The sequence below is a fragment of the Mustela nivalis genome (genome assembly GCF_964662115.1).
Source record: "Mustela nivalis genome assembly, chromosome: 19".
Classification (NCBI taxonomy): Eukaryota; Metazoa; Chordata; class Mammalia; order Carnivora; family Mustelidae; genus Mustela; species Mustela nivalis.
This window is the reverse complement of record NC_139038.1, coordinates 30,887,378-30,905,328: the sequence shown is the minus strand read 5'-3', so window position 1 is coordinate 30,905,328 and position 17,951 is coordinate 30,887,378. Positions and strand designations below refer to the sequence as shown.

At 57.3% G+C, this 17,951-nt stretch overlaps 1 protein-coding gene and 1 long non-coding RNA gene across 15 annotated transcripts in view; one reads left to right on the top strand and one right to left on the bottom strand.

Moving 5' to 3' along the window:
* Nucleotides 1–9,358, top strand: part of CLEC16A (C-type lectin domain containing 16A) — a 206,455-nt gene extending 197,097 nt beyond the window's left edge. For 10 of the 14 annotated variants that reach the window (XR_014306364.1, XR_014306365.1, XM_082714132.1 and 7 more), the window contains one exon: nt 5,863–9,358. Coding sequence is in view for 11 of the 14 variants with exons in the window: in XM_082714132.1 (XP_082570258.1) it covers nt 5,863–6,218 (356 nt within the window). In the remaining 3 variants the exon portion in view is untranslated. Of the gene's footprint in view, nt 1–2,353; nt 2,476–5,862 lie in introns of those variants that run through there. The other 4 variants (XM_082714141.1, XM_082714133.1, XM_082714139.1 and 1 more) reach the window with 2 other exon arrangements.
* On the bottom strand, nt 4,348–5,851 carry LOC309854724. The gene is made up of 2 exons (XR_014306388.1): nt 4,951–5,851; nt 4,348–4,801 (listed from the first exon to the last, which is right to left on the bottom strand). It is a non-coding gene; the product is annotated as an uncharacterized lncRNA (long non-coding RNA).
* Nucleotides 9,359–17,951: the final 8,593 nt, after the last annotated feature.

Genomic DNA, 17,951 nt, shown 5'->3' with positions numbered 1-17,951 from the left:
GAGGCGGCAGCACCGGAGATAGAAGTGAAGTTTGAGGGGTTAATGAGGACAGGGGTCTGTGGGTCTGTGGGTCACACACAGCGCCACCCCCCCACCCCCCCAGGCTGAGCCCGGCATATGGCCAGAGACAAGTTGGATCCTTTTCCCTCTCTCCCTGGGGTCTACCTGTAAACCCTGCCCTTTCCCATACAGAGCCCAAGGAAGGGGCAGCCTGTTTGTGAGGAACCGCCCATGTGCCCATGGGGCGGGGGCCTGTGGCCAGCGCTGGCAGAGGGCCCCTTACCGCAGGGGGAAGGGCACCGCCTGGAGGGTCACTGGTTTGCCCTCTGTGCTGGGAGCAACTGCTTCTGAGTCCCCACCACATGCCAGGGACAGAGTGTGGATGCTGGCGAGTGGCTTTTTTCCTGCAAGTGCTGGACCTCAAATCAGAGACAAGAGACACCCCCAACTGAAGGAAAGGTCACAACTGAATTCCCTGGAAACCAAAGAAACCAGCTAGAAGGAATTGGGAGAAAGGGTATTTTATTTCCATTTTGAGTTATTCACCTGTTAAGGCTGTGCTGTGGGAATTACTGTCCGGTTTTAACAGCAGATGTACGAGCTGACCTGTTCCCCTTGCCCTTTGTAGGAAGTGCAGTAAACCCGCCAAGTCTTCCTGGGGAGACTGGTGCCCTGGGCAGCGTCCTGGGACCCGGCGTCTTGTTGCCCACTCGTCCGGCCTGATAGGCCTCCGCTGGCTCCCCAGCGAGCCAATGACCGGGTTGGAGTTAGCAGCGTTCTTTTTCCTTAAACACTCGGTCAGGGTTTTGAGAAGCTGATATTGCAGAGAGCATATGGCGGGGAAGAGAAAACAGACCCAATTTGGAACAAAACGTAGGGCCAGTAGGAATACTTGAGCAAACGTTCTGGGTTACAGCTGACACACACACGCAAACGCACGTTCACACGCACCCAGCGCACATGCCCGCCCTTGTGTGCCCTGCGTGGGGCTCAGCTGGGAGAACGCCTCAGGGTAGAGAGCTCTGGGACCGGCCCTCTTGGGTCTCATGCGTGTTCTGGGTGAGCTGCTTGGACGAGAAAAGACAGTTGTTAAAAAATGAAGTCGGCTCTTTCCGTCGTCCGTTTTTAAGGCCTGTGGAATCATGAGCACTTGGACCTTCCCTTAGGGTTTTATGGGGAGAAGGAAGGGTTCGTTGAGGCCCAGTGTTGAAGCCTGGCAGGGGTGGGGTCCTGCTCTCCCCATCCTCACCTGCTGCCTGGGCTGTCTGAACATGGGACCTTCCCCCCAGCGCTTGGTCCCTTTCGGGCCCAGTGGGAGCCAGACAGCCCAAGACTGACCCGCGCGTCACCAAAGTCAGTTACCAGTCAGGCGGGACTTTAAGGACAGAAACCCTGAGCAAGACATGTTCTTTTCTGCCTAGTTTTCTCCATGGCATTCATCTTTTTTTTTTTTTTATCGTGATAAACTACACCTACCATACAACGTACCGTTTTAACGACTTTTAAGCATACAGCCCCGCGCAGCATTAGCTGTATTCCCGCTGTGTTTTGTGGCATTAATTTTCAGCTTTGCTCAAATCCCAAGGTTGTGTCCGAGAGTACGGTTCCTTCCTTCCCAGGGAGATGCTCCTAACTTTTTTGTTTCAGCCGATTAGAACCCAGCCTTGGCTGCTCGGCACCTGGTCTCAGGCCTTCCTGCTGTGGCTTGGTCTTGGTCTCCAAAGGTTCAGAGCAGCCGAGTGAGTGTCTTCTGGAGAGCGGCACCCCGCAGCTGGGGAGGGATCCAGGGCTTGCCTAGACCTCCCTGAGTCGGGCAGTTGGCTTTAGTGTGGCGACGTCAGGAACCATGGGCCTCATCAGTCGAGGGTCGGAAATCTGCTTATTTCACTAGCCGGCTGGGCTCCCCTCCCCCAACCACACAGCTTTCCCTCCTCAGATGGTCCCTGGGGTGCAGGGCCCTTGTGCTCACCGCTGGTTCGCATGTGGAACTGTCCCTGGAGGTTTCTCACCGACAGACAACACGCGTTGCCGACGACCCCCAGTCTTTTCCTTTCCAACAGGACTGAACCTTCGCTGTCTTGACCCTCGAGTGAGCCTCATGAGTGAGCACACGGTTGGGTCCCTAGCTGTGGTGACAGCACGTCGCCCTGGTGGGGCCCAGTGGGGGCATCACCTGCTCAGAAGGGCCGTGCCCCCCACAGCTGTCCTGAGCGCCCACCGAGGCCCCGTCCCGCTCCGCTCACGCTCTCGTCCGCGCTGGACATCTGCCACTGTTCTGCACCCCTCTCCGCGTCCCCTTTCTCTGTCCCGTTATTGAAGGCTCTCTCTGACCTGTCGCTGTGTTTCCCTCTAGTCAGGAGTGGCAGGAAAGGACGCCGGCGAGTGTTCAGCCTGTCGGAGGCCGACAGTCACGGCGGCCACTGGGTTTAGTGCTTCGAACGGCAGCTGTCACGGCACCTCTCACAGGCGACTCAGGCAGGTCTCATCCGCTAGCCTGCACGGCCCACACGCCCCGCCACGACCTTCCTGGGCGGCGGGCTCTGCACCGCAAGCGGGGCCTCGCTGGGCCTTGGGGGACCAGGCCTGGGCCACCTCCTCCAAGCGGCCATCTCCCCAACTTCCCTGAAGCCCATTCTTGCATTCCCCTCCGGCCTCACCTGGGCTGGGGGGGATCCCTGACCCTTGAGTCTCGGGCAGCCTGGAAACACTGGCCTTCTCCATGGACTGCCCAGCTGTGGGGGGTTCTCCAGCCCAGTCCTCCGAGGGGCCCCCCGGGTTAAATCACAAGGGTTGAACAGTAGAATTTGCAAAAAGCAACCCAGAAGTCAACTAGGTTCTCTTTTTCTTTTCCTCCCCCGGTCTCCCCTGACCTTGCTCAAAGCTCAGGAGTGGATTCAGTCCCGTCTCAGCCAGGGCCAAAGCCATTTCCCCCACCTCTGCAAGGCCCCTCCATCATCCCCAGACTTACGCGCTCCAGGTGGCCGCCGACCCGGGCCAGCTCCTGGCGCAGGGCCCCTCGCTGCTGCCTGCTCCCCAGGATCCCTCCCACCTTCCCCACCTTCAGGGTCAACCTTCAGGGTTTCCCTTGGGGGCCTCCCACCCCCAGGCAGGAGCCTTTTGCCTTCTTTTGCATTTAAAGCTGCTTCTTCTGAGCTCTGCCCTCCGCCCTGTTATGCTCTGCTGACCCCCTACACGCGCACACAAACACACCCATTCGAGCGCACTCACGCAGTCCCACTCTCCCAGTCTGAGCACAGCGGCTGCAAACCCAAAGTTTTCCTGGAAACTTTCACTTGGCAAGGGCCAGCCTAGCCCCTGCCCCAAAGCCAAAGATCAGCTTCTGGAGGGTGCTGGCCAGGGACTTTGGGACCTGCTGCGTCGGGAGGCCAGGCATCTCTCACGGAACCCTGGACGTCCAGAACTTCCCGCTTAGGCCGCCGCTCTTCTCCCTGGCTCCTGGCCAGGAAACCAAAATGTTCTCCAAATCTCTCATTTTCAGGGCCAGGCCCCTACTTGTGGCCTTCCAGCCAAAAACACCAGCAGGGAGACAAAACCAAGGGCTCAGCCCTGGACCGGAGCACGTGTCTTCGTTGGGTTATTTTCCCCTGATGAAAAAAAATCTCCTTTTTCATTCCCCTTGGAATGGATATATTTATAAATCACATTCAGGAAGAAATTTTTAGGTTTAAAAAAAAAAAGTGTTGTAGGTGATGGGTGAGGGGTTATTTTTTTTTTCTCCTATAAAAATTGAAAAAGGCTATTTTTAAGCGGAAAAAAAAAACCAACCCTCTTAATAAAAATTGTTGGTTCCTTTCTTAAAGAAGAAACCAATTTTGTGCATGTGTAGTATTTTTTTGTTGGTTTCTTGGTTTTTAAATATATTTGAGGGCAAATTGTCATATCCTTGATTATGCTCATCCCCCCCAAAAAAACCCATTAGGGATCAGGGAAAGAGGTTTGCCAGCTTTTTTGAATATCTGCATGCAAATGAGCAAAGAGGGAACTCTTACAAGAAGTTTCGAGAGAACATGAAGGAAATGCTTTGGCAGCTCTGTCTCCAGACGGCACAGAAGTGCCATTTGGAGAATGAGTCATTTCTGAACTGCCTTGTCAGCAGCTGAGCTTATGTGGATGCGTTGGTACGCAGGCCGGTAGCCGTGCCCGCCCTCCCCGGAAGCCAGGTGGAGGCCGCCAGAGCAGGTGAGCCCCCAGAGGGACCACACGCTCTGATGAGCGGCAGGTAGACCGCGTGAGCCCAGATGTGAGTCTGCGTGTGCGAGACAGCCCGTGCTTCGAGGGTGTCCCCGCTGAGCGGAGCGAGTGCAGGGAGGTGCAGAGAAACCAGAATGCGCGTGGAGTGTTTATTCAGCGTTTCTGGGCTCAGCTCACAGCCTTAATCACATTTTCCGCTAGTGCTCACCGCCACCCCAGCCCGGGAGCCAGGACAGACCCAAAGCCCCATGTAGTGGTTTTCTCTGGGCCTTATTTCTCTTTAAAATAAATAAATATATATATATATACACACATACATAGTAATAATGAAAAGAAGGAAAATAAAAAAGGCCTTAAGAAGGAATTTTCTGGAATCTTTGAGAGCCTGTCTTGCCCAGGAGCCTTGGGGGAAGAAACGCCGTCGTATTCTCTGGGAAACTCAGTCCGTTGCTTGTGCTTCCTTTCCACGGTGGGGAGCCTCTTCCTCTCCCGCATCCCATTCTCTACGCCCTTCGGTTTTCTTTTGCTCTTGGTTTTTCCGTTTTCTTGCCGTCTGTTCAGTTTGCAGTTCTGTTTTGTTTTGGCTTAACTTAAAAAAAGAAAAAAAAAAAACCACTTAGCTTGAATCCCCTCGAACAAAACATGTCAACCATCCTTGCCAGCGTCCCGCCGACAGATGGCTCGTCACCCCATCATCAGTGCCTCCTGCTGATGCCTCGTCAACCCCAAAAACCATACAGATAAGGTATTTGCTTTCCAAGTGAGATGCCCTCAGCCTTCTTGTCGATGCTTCCAGATCACCAGCGCTCAGCGTGGGGAGGATGTTTTCCACCGTGAGCGGCAATCTCAGCTGCCGTTCCTGTCCAGGCCGACTCCTCACTGGAAAGCAGATAGGCCATTTGTCTGTAATCTAATCAAGAAATTTGAAAAGCACCAAAAAAAAAAAAGAAATTGCCACTCCAAAAATAACAGCACTGGGCGGAGCCTCCCCTGCCTTCCCCCTGCCCTGGTTTCTCTCCGTGACCCCCCATGGGGACACTCAGGATTGGACTCAGGACTGGCCCCTGTCTGGGCGCTAACTGAGCTCACAGAGAAGGAGCGGGAGATGAACCACAGCCTGAGGTTTTGTTTTGGTTTTGCAAGCAGCGAAGTTGCACAGAATCCCTTTTGGTTGTTGTTTGGTTTTGTTTTTTAAATACCGCAGCGAGTTCCCCCTTGGGTAAATGCTACCAAATGTAGGCTCTGGAAATGGCCTGAAGCGATAAGCACACCCAAGCCTATTTCCTCCCTAAACACGTATTTACTCACTGGGCAGGTGGTCCAAGGCTCTCCCTCCTGCGGAGCCCGCCCAGGCGGCTTCCTGGCGCCATCATCTGCCCATTGATTTTGCACAGGCCCCTAATTGTTCTCTCACACCACAAGTCAGGGTAGTCCTGGGCCCTGACAGATTTCTCCCCAGGCCTAGGGAAGACTGGATTTACCAGCTCCTGTGTCCCCAGAAGGAGGAAGTGGGGACAAGCTGTCCCCCCAGCACCACCGTCTCCCACCCAGATGTCCCCGGGCCTTTGTGCAGGACGGGAGCAGAGGGTACCGACAGGAGCAGAGTGTCTCGGGACTAAGTGTACCCCTGTTCTCTCTCCCCCCGCCCAGATGACCCCATAGCTATGGAACAGCCTCAGCCTCATCTTCCCAGCCAGTTGGTGATCGTCAACGAAACGGAAGCAGAGGCCAGGCCCAGCAAGAGCCTGGCAAGGAGCGCAGACGCGGAGACAGTCAGCCTGTCCCCCAGCCTCATCCCCACCCAGCAGCCCACCATCTCCCTGCTCTGTGAGGACACTGCCGACACGCTGAGCGTGGAGTCGCTGACCCTCGTCCCTCCCGTCGACCCCCACAGCCTCCGCACCCTCACCGGCATCCCCGCGCCGCCCGCACCCGCCGCGGTGGGCACAGCAACGCCCGGCGAGGAGGCCGCACCCCCGGAGCCAGCGGGCCCCGCCGAGCACTGAGTGGGCGCCGAGCGGCCTCCCTTTGTGTGTGTGGCCCCGCTGGCAGGGACCCAGGATAGCCGGCTCAGAGACACATCGGGAGCACCCAGGGTCCCCGCGGCCCCAGGAACCACCCCCGCCATCTTCTCACCCTCCTTCGCTCCGTTTGAATCCCCGTTGCACTGTAGACGACTTGGAGAGCAGACGACCCGGTGGGGACACCGCAGTGAGCCCCGATGACCAGGCGGCTGCTTCAGGGCAGAGATCGGCCTCCTGGTCTCTGAGCCTGGTGACCCTGGGGTGGCAGGACCCCCGCCCCCCTCTCCACCAGCCAGCCGCTCTGTAGTCTAGAAGCTCCCCGGCCACCACGCCCAGTGCGCCTGGAACAAATGGACCAATTCACACTGGGTAGAAATTTGTAGAGAAACAAACTTCGATAAGCATCTCCTTTGGATATTTATTTCCACTTTTGGCAGCAGACAAAAAGCATTTATTTAAAAAGCGTCTATTTAAGAAAAAAAAAGGAAAAAGTCCAAAAAAAGAATCCTCAGCCCTTAAGGTCTGACGTCATGTTAAAAGCATAATAGTACTGTTAAGATTTCATTTTCATTTTCCCTTGAACGCCCCAGCGTTGTGTCCGAAGCTCTCAGTCTGGCTTTCCCATTTCCTTACTCCTCTCCCACTCACTAACCCTGCGAGCCTGTGGAATGATAAGTACCTTCCTGGAAAGTTTAGCTTATTTTTTAAACAAAGATAAGGGAGATACATGTATTCTCAGGTACACACAGAGCGGAGAGGGCCAAAAGTTTCTCTGTGGTAGTAGCCAAGGCGCCTTGCGTTTCCCGAAAGATCTCCCCAGGAAAGGGGCCATGGCAGCCAGCTCCCCCACTCAGGACCTTCCTTCCTCTCTCTGGACTGTATTTAAAAATACAGTCAGGATGGCTTCCCATCGTCACCTTCGGTTCTCGCCACCTCCCTTTGTCTGGAGAGAGCCATTTGGGACCGCGCAGACTCTGGCTCGTGGCCACGATGGTAAGAGGAGGTCACAGAGGCCATCCTCCGCATGGACCCAAGGGCCAGGTCCCACCCGCCGCAGGGACACGTCCCATCTCGACCAGTTGTCCTGGGAGCTCAGGTGTGCCACTGTCCCTCTCGGCTGCCATTGCAGAGACACAAGCTGATTTTTTAAAAATGAAAACTCCACCGTTGCTTCTCTATTTGGGCCAGATGTGCCCAGGCCGATTCTCCCAACGTAGCCCATCGAACACCCGCATCGTTCCTGTCTGCTTTGCCAGGCAAGGTGACCATCACCTCTCCTGGGTCAGCGGCCAGACCTTCCACACCTTCCTCTCCTGTGCCCGCCCGGAGTGCCAGCACACACGGGCCCAGAGACCGTCTGCCTGGTCAAGGACCGCGGGCCCCATGGCCTCTGTCACCCTGCTGCTGTCACAGAGCCCGCCGAGGAGGGCCTTGGTGCCCGTGGGGACAGGGCTGTCCATCATCAGAGGCCCTGGCGTAGACATGCTTCCCCACTTCAACAGGGGAGAGCCCCGGGCCAGAGAAGGAGGCCTTGCATGCAGAAATTCCCGGGATGAGCCGTGACCATCCACAGAGCCCCCCAGGAAGGAAAGGCAGGTGGGATGCAAGAAGGGGGTCAGGCGGTCCCTGACAGGAACCGGCATGACATCAGCCATAGGGGCCAGCAGCTGGCCACACGTCTTACCTGATCTTTGGCTTGGACAGAAGAGCAGGCTGGCACTCTGGCTTTGCAGGGGACTCTGGGGCAGCAGAATGACCGAAGGCGAGCAACTTCCCAGCCCCGTGGCATTATTATAAAGAACGGGCCCCTGCAGATGGACCCAGGTTCCCCTCCAGGACCACCAGCCTGCACTCTGAAATTCAGTGGCTCCAGCAGCTTCACGTCTACCGAGCAATGAAGGAGACGTTGGCAATGGCTCAGCGGGAGGTCCTACGGCAGGCCTGTCCCAGAGGTGGGCTTGCAGTGTTGGTCCTGCGGCTTGCCTCAGCGGGACGATGTGGGTATGGGGTGGGGGCGGGTCTTCCTTAACCAGGGCCTACTTGTCGCCTTGTGGGTGAGGAGGAGGCCTGCATCCTTGTAGATGGTGCTAGGTCGTGACCATCACGGCGGGAGCGGGCACGTCTTCAGGAACACCCCGCAAACCTAACAGCAGGGGCCCTCGGAGGCAGGCCGGCCCAGACAGGGTAGCGCCAGGACTCCAGGGTCAGGCAGAAAATGCTAGAGCCGGGAATCCTTGCAGAGCAGCCGGGGGGACTGTGTCCTTCTGGGGTCACACTCGCCAAGCCCACCCGGCCTACTGTTTCCACGTCCCCGCAGAGAGAAGGGCCAGGCCCACCCTCCTCAAGTCCCTTGGGCCCATCGGGCTGACCAAGTCAGGGGCAGGGTTGGCCCCATGAACCCTCAAACCTTAGCTTTGCAGGTTGCTGTGAAGAAGCCTAGGTCCTTCCAGTTCAGGGACTCAAGCCAGCAAGGGCACCTCTCACTGAAGGTCAGGCAGGCTGAGGCCAGGAGCTCTCCAGCAGCAGCTCCAAAGCCACAGTGGGCGTGTGGGGCAAAGACCACCGTCCCAGGGACAGGAGGGAGAAGGGCGCCTACCCCTGCAGGCCTTCCCTGCTCCCTTTCCCTGTGCCCAGCCCGTCTGTTCCCTGTTCCCTGCTCCCTGCAGAAGGCAGCTTACCCCCCCCCCACCTCAGCCCCTGCATTAGCAACCCCCGCCCCCGGGAGGGAGTGAAGACACATACCTCTTTAAAGACATACACTAGATTTCTCTAAGGTCTCCAGATGCACTGTTAGAAATAAAGGCACGGCGTGAACGGAGTCTCATCTTCTCTAGACGCAATAAATAAGAAATATTTAATGTAGTTATGTCAACATTGGGCATCAACTATCAGGGTTCCTTATGTTCCCTCTGAAGTGAAAATATGTACATAGTTCTTGTCCCACAGAGGAGCAGGGGTTGGGAAACCCTCATGCTTCTGGGCCAAGGGACGGTTCCAGGGAAGTACCTGCTCTCGCCTGTGTGACTCATGCTCTGTGGGCACCGAACACGAGGGTGGAAATGAAAACTGGAACTTCCTGGTAAATTTGAACTTGGCAATAAAAGCGAAAAAGTTACCAAGAATGTGGCTGCTGCTCCGTGGCGCTGTGTTAGGAAGGCCATGGCCCGGGGATGGGAAGGTTCTCTGCGGCCTGACCCTGTGGCCCGTTGCAGTCGCTGGGCCTCTCCCTGCCCCCACCAGGCCCAGGTTTTCCCCAGCTCCTGAGGGGGGTGGGGCGGGGCTGGGAAAGCTCACTGGGAAGGTTCTGCAAGCCCAGCTGGGTGCAGTGAGCTCCGTCCTGCTGTGCTTCCCTTCCACGGGGCTGGGGGCTCTCTGTCCAAGCCTCAGGTTCTGCATCTGTGGAATGGGCTGTTAATGGGACAAGCACAGGGTCTCGCACTGGAGGGCCGGGGACAGGGATCCTCTGCACACATGCTGCTGGGTCGGGGTACGTGGGAAAGGTCCCCACCAGGAACCGAGTCCGGTGAAGTCTGTCCCAGGTGGCCACAGTTCTGGAACACACGGACATGCACCTACATGAAAATCCCTGGAAATGGGGATCACAGGTTCTCCAGCTTAAACCCGGCGCAGAAACAGGCAGGACCTTCTGGGCCTTGAGGTAAAGCCCAAACTGAATCCTAAACATAAACAGGACACCCGCCTCATGCCAGGAGTTAGGGCGTTTCTGGTCAAAGGCGGAGACGCTGCTGGGGGTGGGACTCAGTTCCTCAGAAGTCTGCCCACGGGGCAGCGAAGTCATGGGGGTCCCTGGGTGGAGCTCGGATCCTGCTCTGCACCGCGGCCTGCTGGGTGCTGCCTCACCCTTCCCCAGAGCAGCCCTGCCTCGCGGGCACGTGGGCACGCACGCATTTCGGGGACTTCAGTTCCGAAAAAGGAACTTGCTGGAAGGATCTTCCAGGAGAAGGGGGAAGATGGGCCTGGGGAGAGGGGGTGTGGCGCAGAACTGGGGACAGCAAGTGGTGGGGGCTCCCTCCGGAGGGTCTCTCTGGGCCAGCCAAGGCACAGGCACCCACGTTGTGGAGTCGGGCACCGGCAGTGAGGGCCGAAGGGGGCCGAAGGGCAGGCGCCGGCAGCATGGCACCGCCTTCATACAGATGAGGAAACTGAGGCCCGTGGGGCTCAGCAACGTTCCCAAGGGCCCTGGAGTGCAAGTCCAGGCCCGTGTGTTTTGCACTGCCCGCACCACCTGAGACCCGAGCTGCTGGGCCAAGTGTCCTCAGGCCGTTTACAGGAAGGAGGAGGTGGAACAGTAGTTCTCAGGTGAATGGGTGCTGGAACTCTCTGGAATGCTTGTCCACAATCGCAGCCGGGCACTCCCCAGATCTAGTCCCCGAATCCCCGAGATGTGGTCTGGCTGAAGGCCCTCTGTGCCGTGCATGAGCCTCCCGGCTCTCAGGGAAATGCCGTCTTCTCTTCAGGAGGCAGAATCCGGAGCCAGACTCTGGCACTCAGCAGCCTTGCGGCCGTGGCCATGGCCAGGTCACCTCCTGTCCTTGGGTCTCCTCATCTACAAACTCAGGACAGGACTGAGTCTTGTGGGTCATGAGGCCAGAGGGAGTCACTCATGCAAAGGGCTCAGCTCAGGGCTGGAGGCCTGGGGGGCTCTGGGCATGACTCCCTCCGGGGCAGCTTCCCCCGCCCCCTTCTCAGCCCAGGCTCAAACCCGGGAAAGGCCTTGGGCTTGTTTGGTGGCCTGTGACTCGTCACTTTGCTCTCCTGTCCCTGGTTCCTGTCTGTAAGGCACGCTGGGAAGCACCCGCACCAGATTCAAGGATCGCTGTGTGCCCTTGGGCAGGAAGGGGCCACCTAGTGCCCGGCAGGAGTCGGGGGGGGGGGGGAGATCATCACTGGTGCAGGTGCCTGGCCAGCCTGTCCCCGCGTCTTGTGATGGCACCTGGCAGGTGGAGGGGCAGGTGAGCGTGGGGAGACAGCATCCTGCCAGCGAATGACCTTGGGTCCTGCCTTCAGGGAAACGGCTTCCTTGGAAACCCCCTTCCCTTCCTATCCTGACACCTCGCGGCACTTCCAAGCGGTGGGGGGAAAAACCTCCCCGTCTGATGCGCTTCTCTCCAAAGAAAGACAGGTCTGAATCACCCAGACGGGAACACATGGGGCTTCCCAGGAGGTGCCCCCCTGCCCTCCAGGCACCTCATCCACCCCAGAACCCGAGCGCCATGGCCCTTAGCGCCCCCCCCCCCCAGCTGCCGGGCCCCATGGCACCTGGCTCGGCCGGCTTTCCCTCCAAAAGGCGCCCGCCTCGGCACACCTGGGCTGTCACCCTCCACTGTCGACTGACCTTAAAAATTCAATGTGCTCCAGAAGCGAGAGACTTTACCACTGGAAACCAAAACACAAAATCCTGCTGACTGTATTTGTTCCCCGGGGCCGCCATAGCAGATGACCACAGACCGCGTGCCTCAGATAACAGGAACGTGTCTGCACTGTTCTGGAGACCAGGGGTCTGAGGTCAAGGGGTCAGGTGGGCTGGTGCCTTCTGGGGGCTCAGAGGGAGCATCCGTTCCCCGCCGTCCCCTCCAGCTTCTGGTGTTGTGGGCAGTCCCAGCAGTCTTGATGTGGGTCCTGTCTCTGCCCAGACCTTCTCACGGTCCTTCCTCTGTGCCCCAGTGATGTCAGATCTCCCTTCTCTTAGAAGGACACCAGTTGTTGGATTTGGGACCCCGTCTGATCCAGGATGGTCTCCCCTGGAGATCCTTCATTCTATCTCCAAAGACCTTATTTCCAAATCAGGTCACAAATTCCCAGGTGCTGGGGGTGGGGACGGGGACACATCTTTTGGGGGCAGGGAAGAGTCACCATTCAACCCACAATTCGCTGGAAATTAAAGATCCCGTACAAGTACGTACCATACAAGTAAATCCGTGTGGTTGAACTTGAACCACCTCCCATGATTTGCCCAGGGCTCCGGGCCCAAGGCCCGCCCTGCCCTGTCTCTGAAATCCGGAGACAAGCTGGAGTTAGGAGACCTGCGAGCACCCAACCAAGGCTTTCTCTCGACAGGACTGATCAAAGAGAAGCAGCAGCTCCCTCTGGTTTTGAAGTCTGTGTTCCTGTAACCTGTTAAAAATCTCCGGATCCCCAGATGGGGGCTGCTGCTGTAACACACACGCATCATAGGTCAGAAGCTCTCATAGGGCACAAACCCTGCGTTCGTTTTTTCGCTTTTATTGTTTTGTTTTGTTTTGTTTTTTTCATCTTCCTTCTCCAGTAGACTCACCTAAAGGGAAGGTTTGTGTCTTCTTTGACCCAGTCTCCGCAAGGCTGGGCACAGGACCTGGCCTTCTGTGTGCTGTCTCTGAATGTGGGATGGACGGACGGACGGACGGAAGGAAGGGAGGGAGCAAGGGAGAGAGGAGCCATTCCTGGACAAAGTCCCACATTCCCACAGCCCGAGTTCCACTCATGTGTCTGCGCCCTTGAGGCCTTGAGGCTCCTTCCGTTTCTCTTCTGTCTGGTATCTTCCAGGCCTTCCCAAGGCTAGCCGGAGACCTTGGACAGAATCTAGTCGGTACCATTGACAAGAACAGGAGCAGCTGAGGGCTCCACTCTGCCACCATTAGAAATTGCGTCCCCCGACCCTCGCCGGGTGTCTGAGCTGGGGCAGCTGCTGCCTCCAACGAAGCCTCACGTAGGACCGGGTGGCTTCAGAGCCAGCAGACCAGGTTCAAGTCTCCGCACTGTTACTCCTCAGCCACCCGTCCTGGAGCACACGGGTAAACCGGGACCAGCCCTGGGTGGGGCTTCGGTGGTATCGTGGGGACAAGGAAGCCAAGCCCTTGACGCCCGGCCTAACCTAGGGTCACCTCGCTGGTGGTCCTCACCAGCAGCCCAGCTAGAAGCAAGGAGGAGCTTTGGGAAGTACCCGCTGCCCAGGCCCCTCTCAGGTGCCTCGAGCCAGTGCCCCTGGGGTAGGGCTGAGCCATAGAATCCTTTTGTGGCCCTCAGGTGACCGAAGGGCAGTCAGGATGAGAATAAGCCTTGGCCACGCTCTGTCCCTCACTGCAGCCACATCCGGAAGCCCTTTCCTGGGACAGGCCCTGTGTACCCACCTTCCTTCCGAGCCACCCTCCCCCACCTCGGCACCTGCAGCAGCTACGCCTCTGGTCACCCCAACGCAGCAGGCTTGTCACCTGCCAGAGCCCATTCCAGAGACAGCCCCCTGCTTTTTTCTACCAGCGTCCACTGGCTTCCTTCCTGGCACTTGGCACACCTCGAATTACTTTCATTTAATACATTCCAAATCCCATTGTTTTCAGCTTGAAGAACGCTGAGAGCAGAGCCAGAGACAAGGCCGTGGGCACCAGCTGGGTTTCCAGGTGGTGATCCACACGCAGGAGAGCTAGCAGAGAGAGCACCCTCACGCCCAGGCCCCACTGCAGACCCCCCCCCCCCGCAGAACCTTCCAGAACCACCTCGAGACTGCATCCTAGAGCACAGAGGTCAGGAGGCCAGCCACAGACTCTCCCTGTGGTTGATTTGTGCCCTGGTGAGAAGGGCCTGGCTTCAGGCAGGGCGGCTGCAGGCCCATCGAGCTCCCCAGCCCCCGTCAGCCAACCCTCGTTGGGACTGGGATGGAAGATGGGAGACCCTGCAGGCCCTTGAGGGCGGGAGCTGGCAGGGCGGGGGGCCTGGCCTTGGAGGTGGCTGCGGGGGTTGCTGCTGGGCCTCAGCCCGTGTACCGCACCAGCAGCTTCCGTGCCGCCCAAGCGGGCTTTATAGAGAAATTGAGCCAACATCTTCAAAGCGGAGATCGCCTATGAGTAGCTGGATTGATGGCTTCTCTCTAAAAATCAAATCGAGGACCATGGGCGCATGTTCCTTGTGGGGACTGTCACTCAGAAATGTGTGTGAACTAGCCACTGGGCAGGTGTGGGCCCCCCGGGGACACGGATACAAGCTGGACACAGTCGCTGATCTCACAGGGACCAGGCTCTCCCAGCAGACGGACTCACGGACAGGCAAGCAGGCAGGCCATTCCTTTCCAGCCCTCCCACTCGCACAAAAGGTACAGGAAACAACTTCTCAGGCCTCTATCTCCTCATCTGGAGAATGGGTCTGATGAGGGTAGCTTCGCCCTCAAGGGTCCCCGGGTTGGTCTCCGGGGTTCCCTGTCCACATGTACTCCTCCCACGAGGGTAGAAACCACCTGGCCAGTTCATTCCAGGCACTACTCGTGCCGAGGCCCCACTCTGCAAGGGTGGCTTCTGGGCCAGGCTGGGCTCAGCACAGACAGGTGATGGTGAGAAAGACGGACAGAAAGTCAGGTGCGCGCCCTGACAGGAGCCTGTGCCCAGAGCGTGGCCCTGTGTGGCCACCCGAGGCTCCTAAACCTGGCCGCTGGGAGCAGTAGCAAGCGCAGGAGGGTCCAAAGCCAAGAAGTGACAGATGGGACTCTTTGCAAGAGATCCCTGGGCCTACAAGGCATCCACTGCAGCACGGAGGGGCCACAAGAGAAGCAGGTGACCCAGGAAGTATTTAGGGGGTAAAACCGACCGTTGCATTGGGCAGAGCAGCCCACTACCTTCTCCCTCCTCCATTCCTTCCTTCTTTGATGTGTTCAATTTTTGTCTTTTTTTCTCTTGCACCAATTGCCAAAGGATTGCATAGCTTTGGTGACCATCCGGCAAAGTACCCAAAAGTAGTATTGTCCATAGTCCCACACTAAGGGTCAGCTCTTGGCGGGGAACCCTCTGCTGACAGATTCCTTTCCAGTCTTTTCTCTATGCCTTTGAGCCATTGAAATAATACGGTGGGTGTCGCTTCATGCCCTGCTTTTGACATTCAGCTCCCCCGCAACCCAGTGGTCTCAGCATCTCCCTGTGTTCCCGGAAGCTCCGTTTCCAAAAAGAGTATCAAAGGTCCGCTGCCGGGATGTGTCCCTCGGGGTTGGCTGTCGCCCATGGGTGGACATGGAAGTTGTTTGTACTTTTATTATTTTGACTCATCCTGCCGAACAGCTTGAGACATAAACCTTTGTCCACATGGTATATTATCAATCCCTGGGAGAGGTTCTGAACCTAGGGATTACCCATCTGGTAGAGATAGAAATCACTTTAAGGCTCTGGCTACAAATTAACAGTTGGCTTTCCAAGGCCAGAGCATTGGCGCCCTCACCCCTGCCAATCCACCCCCGCCACCGCCCCCCAGCATCCCCAGCACAAAGCGCTGTCAGTTCTAAATTCCTTCCCATTTGCCAACAGGGCTCAGAACTCACTCCTCTGGGGAGAGCTTCCTCACAGGTACCCTCTCCATCCTCTGCATTCCTGTGGCCGCTCGCTCCCCTCTCTCTACCTGCTCCTACTCCGTCCCAGCTTCCCAGCTGGGGTTGACTTTGATCTTACCATTTGTGGTGGGGCGGGGGGGGGGGGGTCAGACCTCCTCCGAAGCACATGAGCCCCCCCCCCCCCGCCACCTCACCGATATCCAGCCTCCCAGCAACCTGTAAGGTCAGCATGGTGCTCTTTTACAGAGAAGCGACTGAGACCCAGCCCCGAGAGGCGGAATGACTTACTCAAGGTCACACAGCTGCTGAGTGGCATGGCAGGGGCTAGAATCGCAACAACTCCCGATTCCTGGGCACTGCACACATGCCGACCCCAGCTAAGCGATGTACATGCCTGATCTCAGTTTATCCTCCCCAAACACCACCACACGCTGGTGCTAGCATTATCCCCCTTTTACAGATGAGGAACCCAAGGCCCATAGTCACCCAGCTCAGAAGTGGAGGAGCCTAGGGTCTGTGAGGCTCCAAGCCGTACCCTTTGCCTCTTAGAGAACAAGGCTGAGAGTCCCCACGCCACTCCTCCCATGGGCCTGAGCAGGGCCCTGGCCAGCTCCAGCTGCCTTGGCAGAGGGAACCCCCCCACACACACACCTGCCCAGAGAATTCACAGGAACTTGCCTAGAGCATGCCCTATCTCACTGTTTTCTCTTGAACCCGCTTATCTCCCTTGCATTAACAACTCTGGGCTTCTTGCCAATCTGCCTGGGTTGGAACAGTCCTTTGGGGGTAGCTCCTGCCAAAATACCCTGGGAACTGTACCCTGCCCTTGGTGGCATCTGTCACTGAGAAAAGGTGACTGCAGAGCCCACCCCCCCTGCCGCTATCTGGGAGGCCCCAGTGGGCGGGGAGGCAAGTTTCACTTTCCCCGTCGCTGGAGCATTGGTTCAGCAAACATTGATTGGATATTTACTGTGCACCAGGCACTGTACTAGGCACTGGGGAGGCAGTTGGGAACAAGTCAGACAAAACTCCACACCGTCTGCAGCTGAGGTCCTGGTAGGGGAAGGCAGACATTGAAGAAAATAAGCACATAAATCCCACAGTGACTAGCAAGTGCAGGTGCACGAGAAAGCACAGAGAGAGCTGAGGAAGGAGGGTCGGGCCAGCCGGGGGAGAAGAGGAAGGGGCGGCAGCTCTAAATAGTGATCGGGGAAGATTGTGTTTAGGAAGGAGAAGGATTGAAAGAGGTTGGGAAGGGATGTCTGGGCAGTAAGAGTATCGCAGGCAGAGGGAAAGGCCAGTGCAAAGGCCCTGGGGCATGTTGGAGGGACTGTGGAGGCTCTGGAGCCACTCAGACCTCTGCCTCCCCTGCTTCCAAGCCGTGCGGGGGCATTGGTGAGAGACACAGGAAGACGTGCACCCTGAAGGCTGGGCGCAGGGGAACATGTGCTGGCTTCTTCATCCTGATTCTGTTCACCTTCTCCTTCATCACCGGTGTCTTAGTCACTAGCCTGTACCGAGCACCGCCTCTGAACTGGGAGTAGTGCTAAGTGCACGGTCATGATCCATCCCTTGTTGCCTCTCAGCCCTGTGCAGTGGGCGCCATGATCTCCCATTTTCCAGATAAAGAAACCGAGGCACGGAGAGATTAGGAGTCTTGCCCAAGGTCGCTGATCTAGGAGACAAGACTGGGACGGATCCTCGATAGGCCTACCCCAATACCTGCACCTTGCCTCCAGCCCAGCGGGAAGCTCTGCACCCAGGCCCTGCAGGGGTGGATGGTCACACTAACTTCCCTTCCACATGTCCCAGCGTGCTTGTCCTCAGTGCAGGGGCCTCAGCCGTGTTTCCCAGAGGGGGCTCAGCCGTGTTTCCCAGAGGAGGCAGCCCTCTTCCCACACTGCATCCATAGACCACCAAAGGGGCGGGGTGGCGGCCGGGGAGCTTGGGGCTTCCTCCAGCCCAGCCCCCAGCTCCTGTAGGGGCTCTCCACACGCCTGCCGGGGGCTTCCCACGCGGAAGAGATGCCTTGAGGGTCTCGCGTGACCTCAGAGATACAGGGGATAGAGCCACCCCTCCTGCACTCCCTTTTGGTCCATCACATAAAGGGAAAAAGAAAGTCTCCACGGAGTGCTTCTCCATTTTTAACAGCCTCTTATCTTTTTTTTTTTTTTTTTAAGATTTTATTTATTTATTTGTCAGAGAGAGAGAGAGCACACAAGCAGGGGGAGCAGCAGGTAGAGGGAGAAGCAGACTCTCCGCTGAGCAGGGAGCCTGACTCAGGGCTCAGCCCCAGGACTCTGGGATCATGACCTGAGCCGAAGGCAGACACTTAACTGACTGAGCCTCCCAGGCACCCCTTTAACAGCCTTTTTTTTTTTTTTTTTAAGATTTTATTTATTTATTTGACAGAT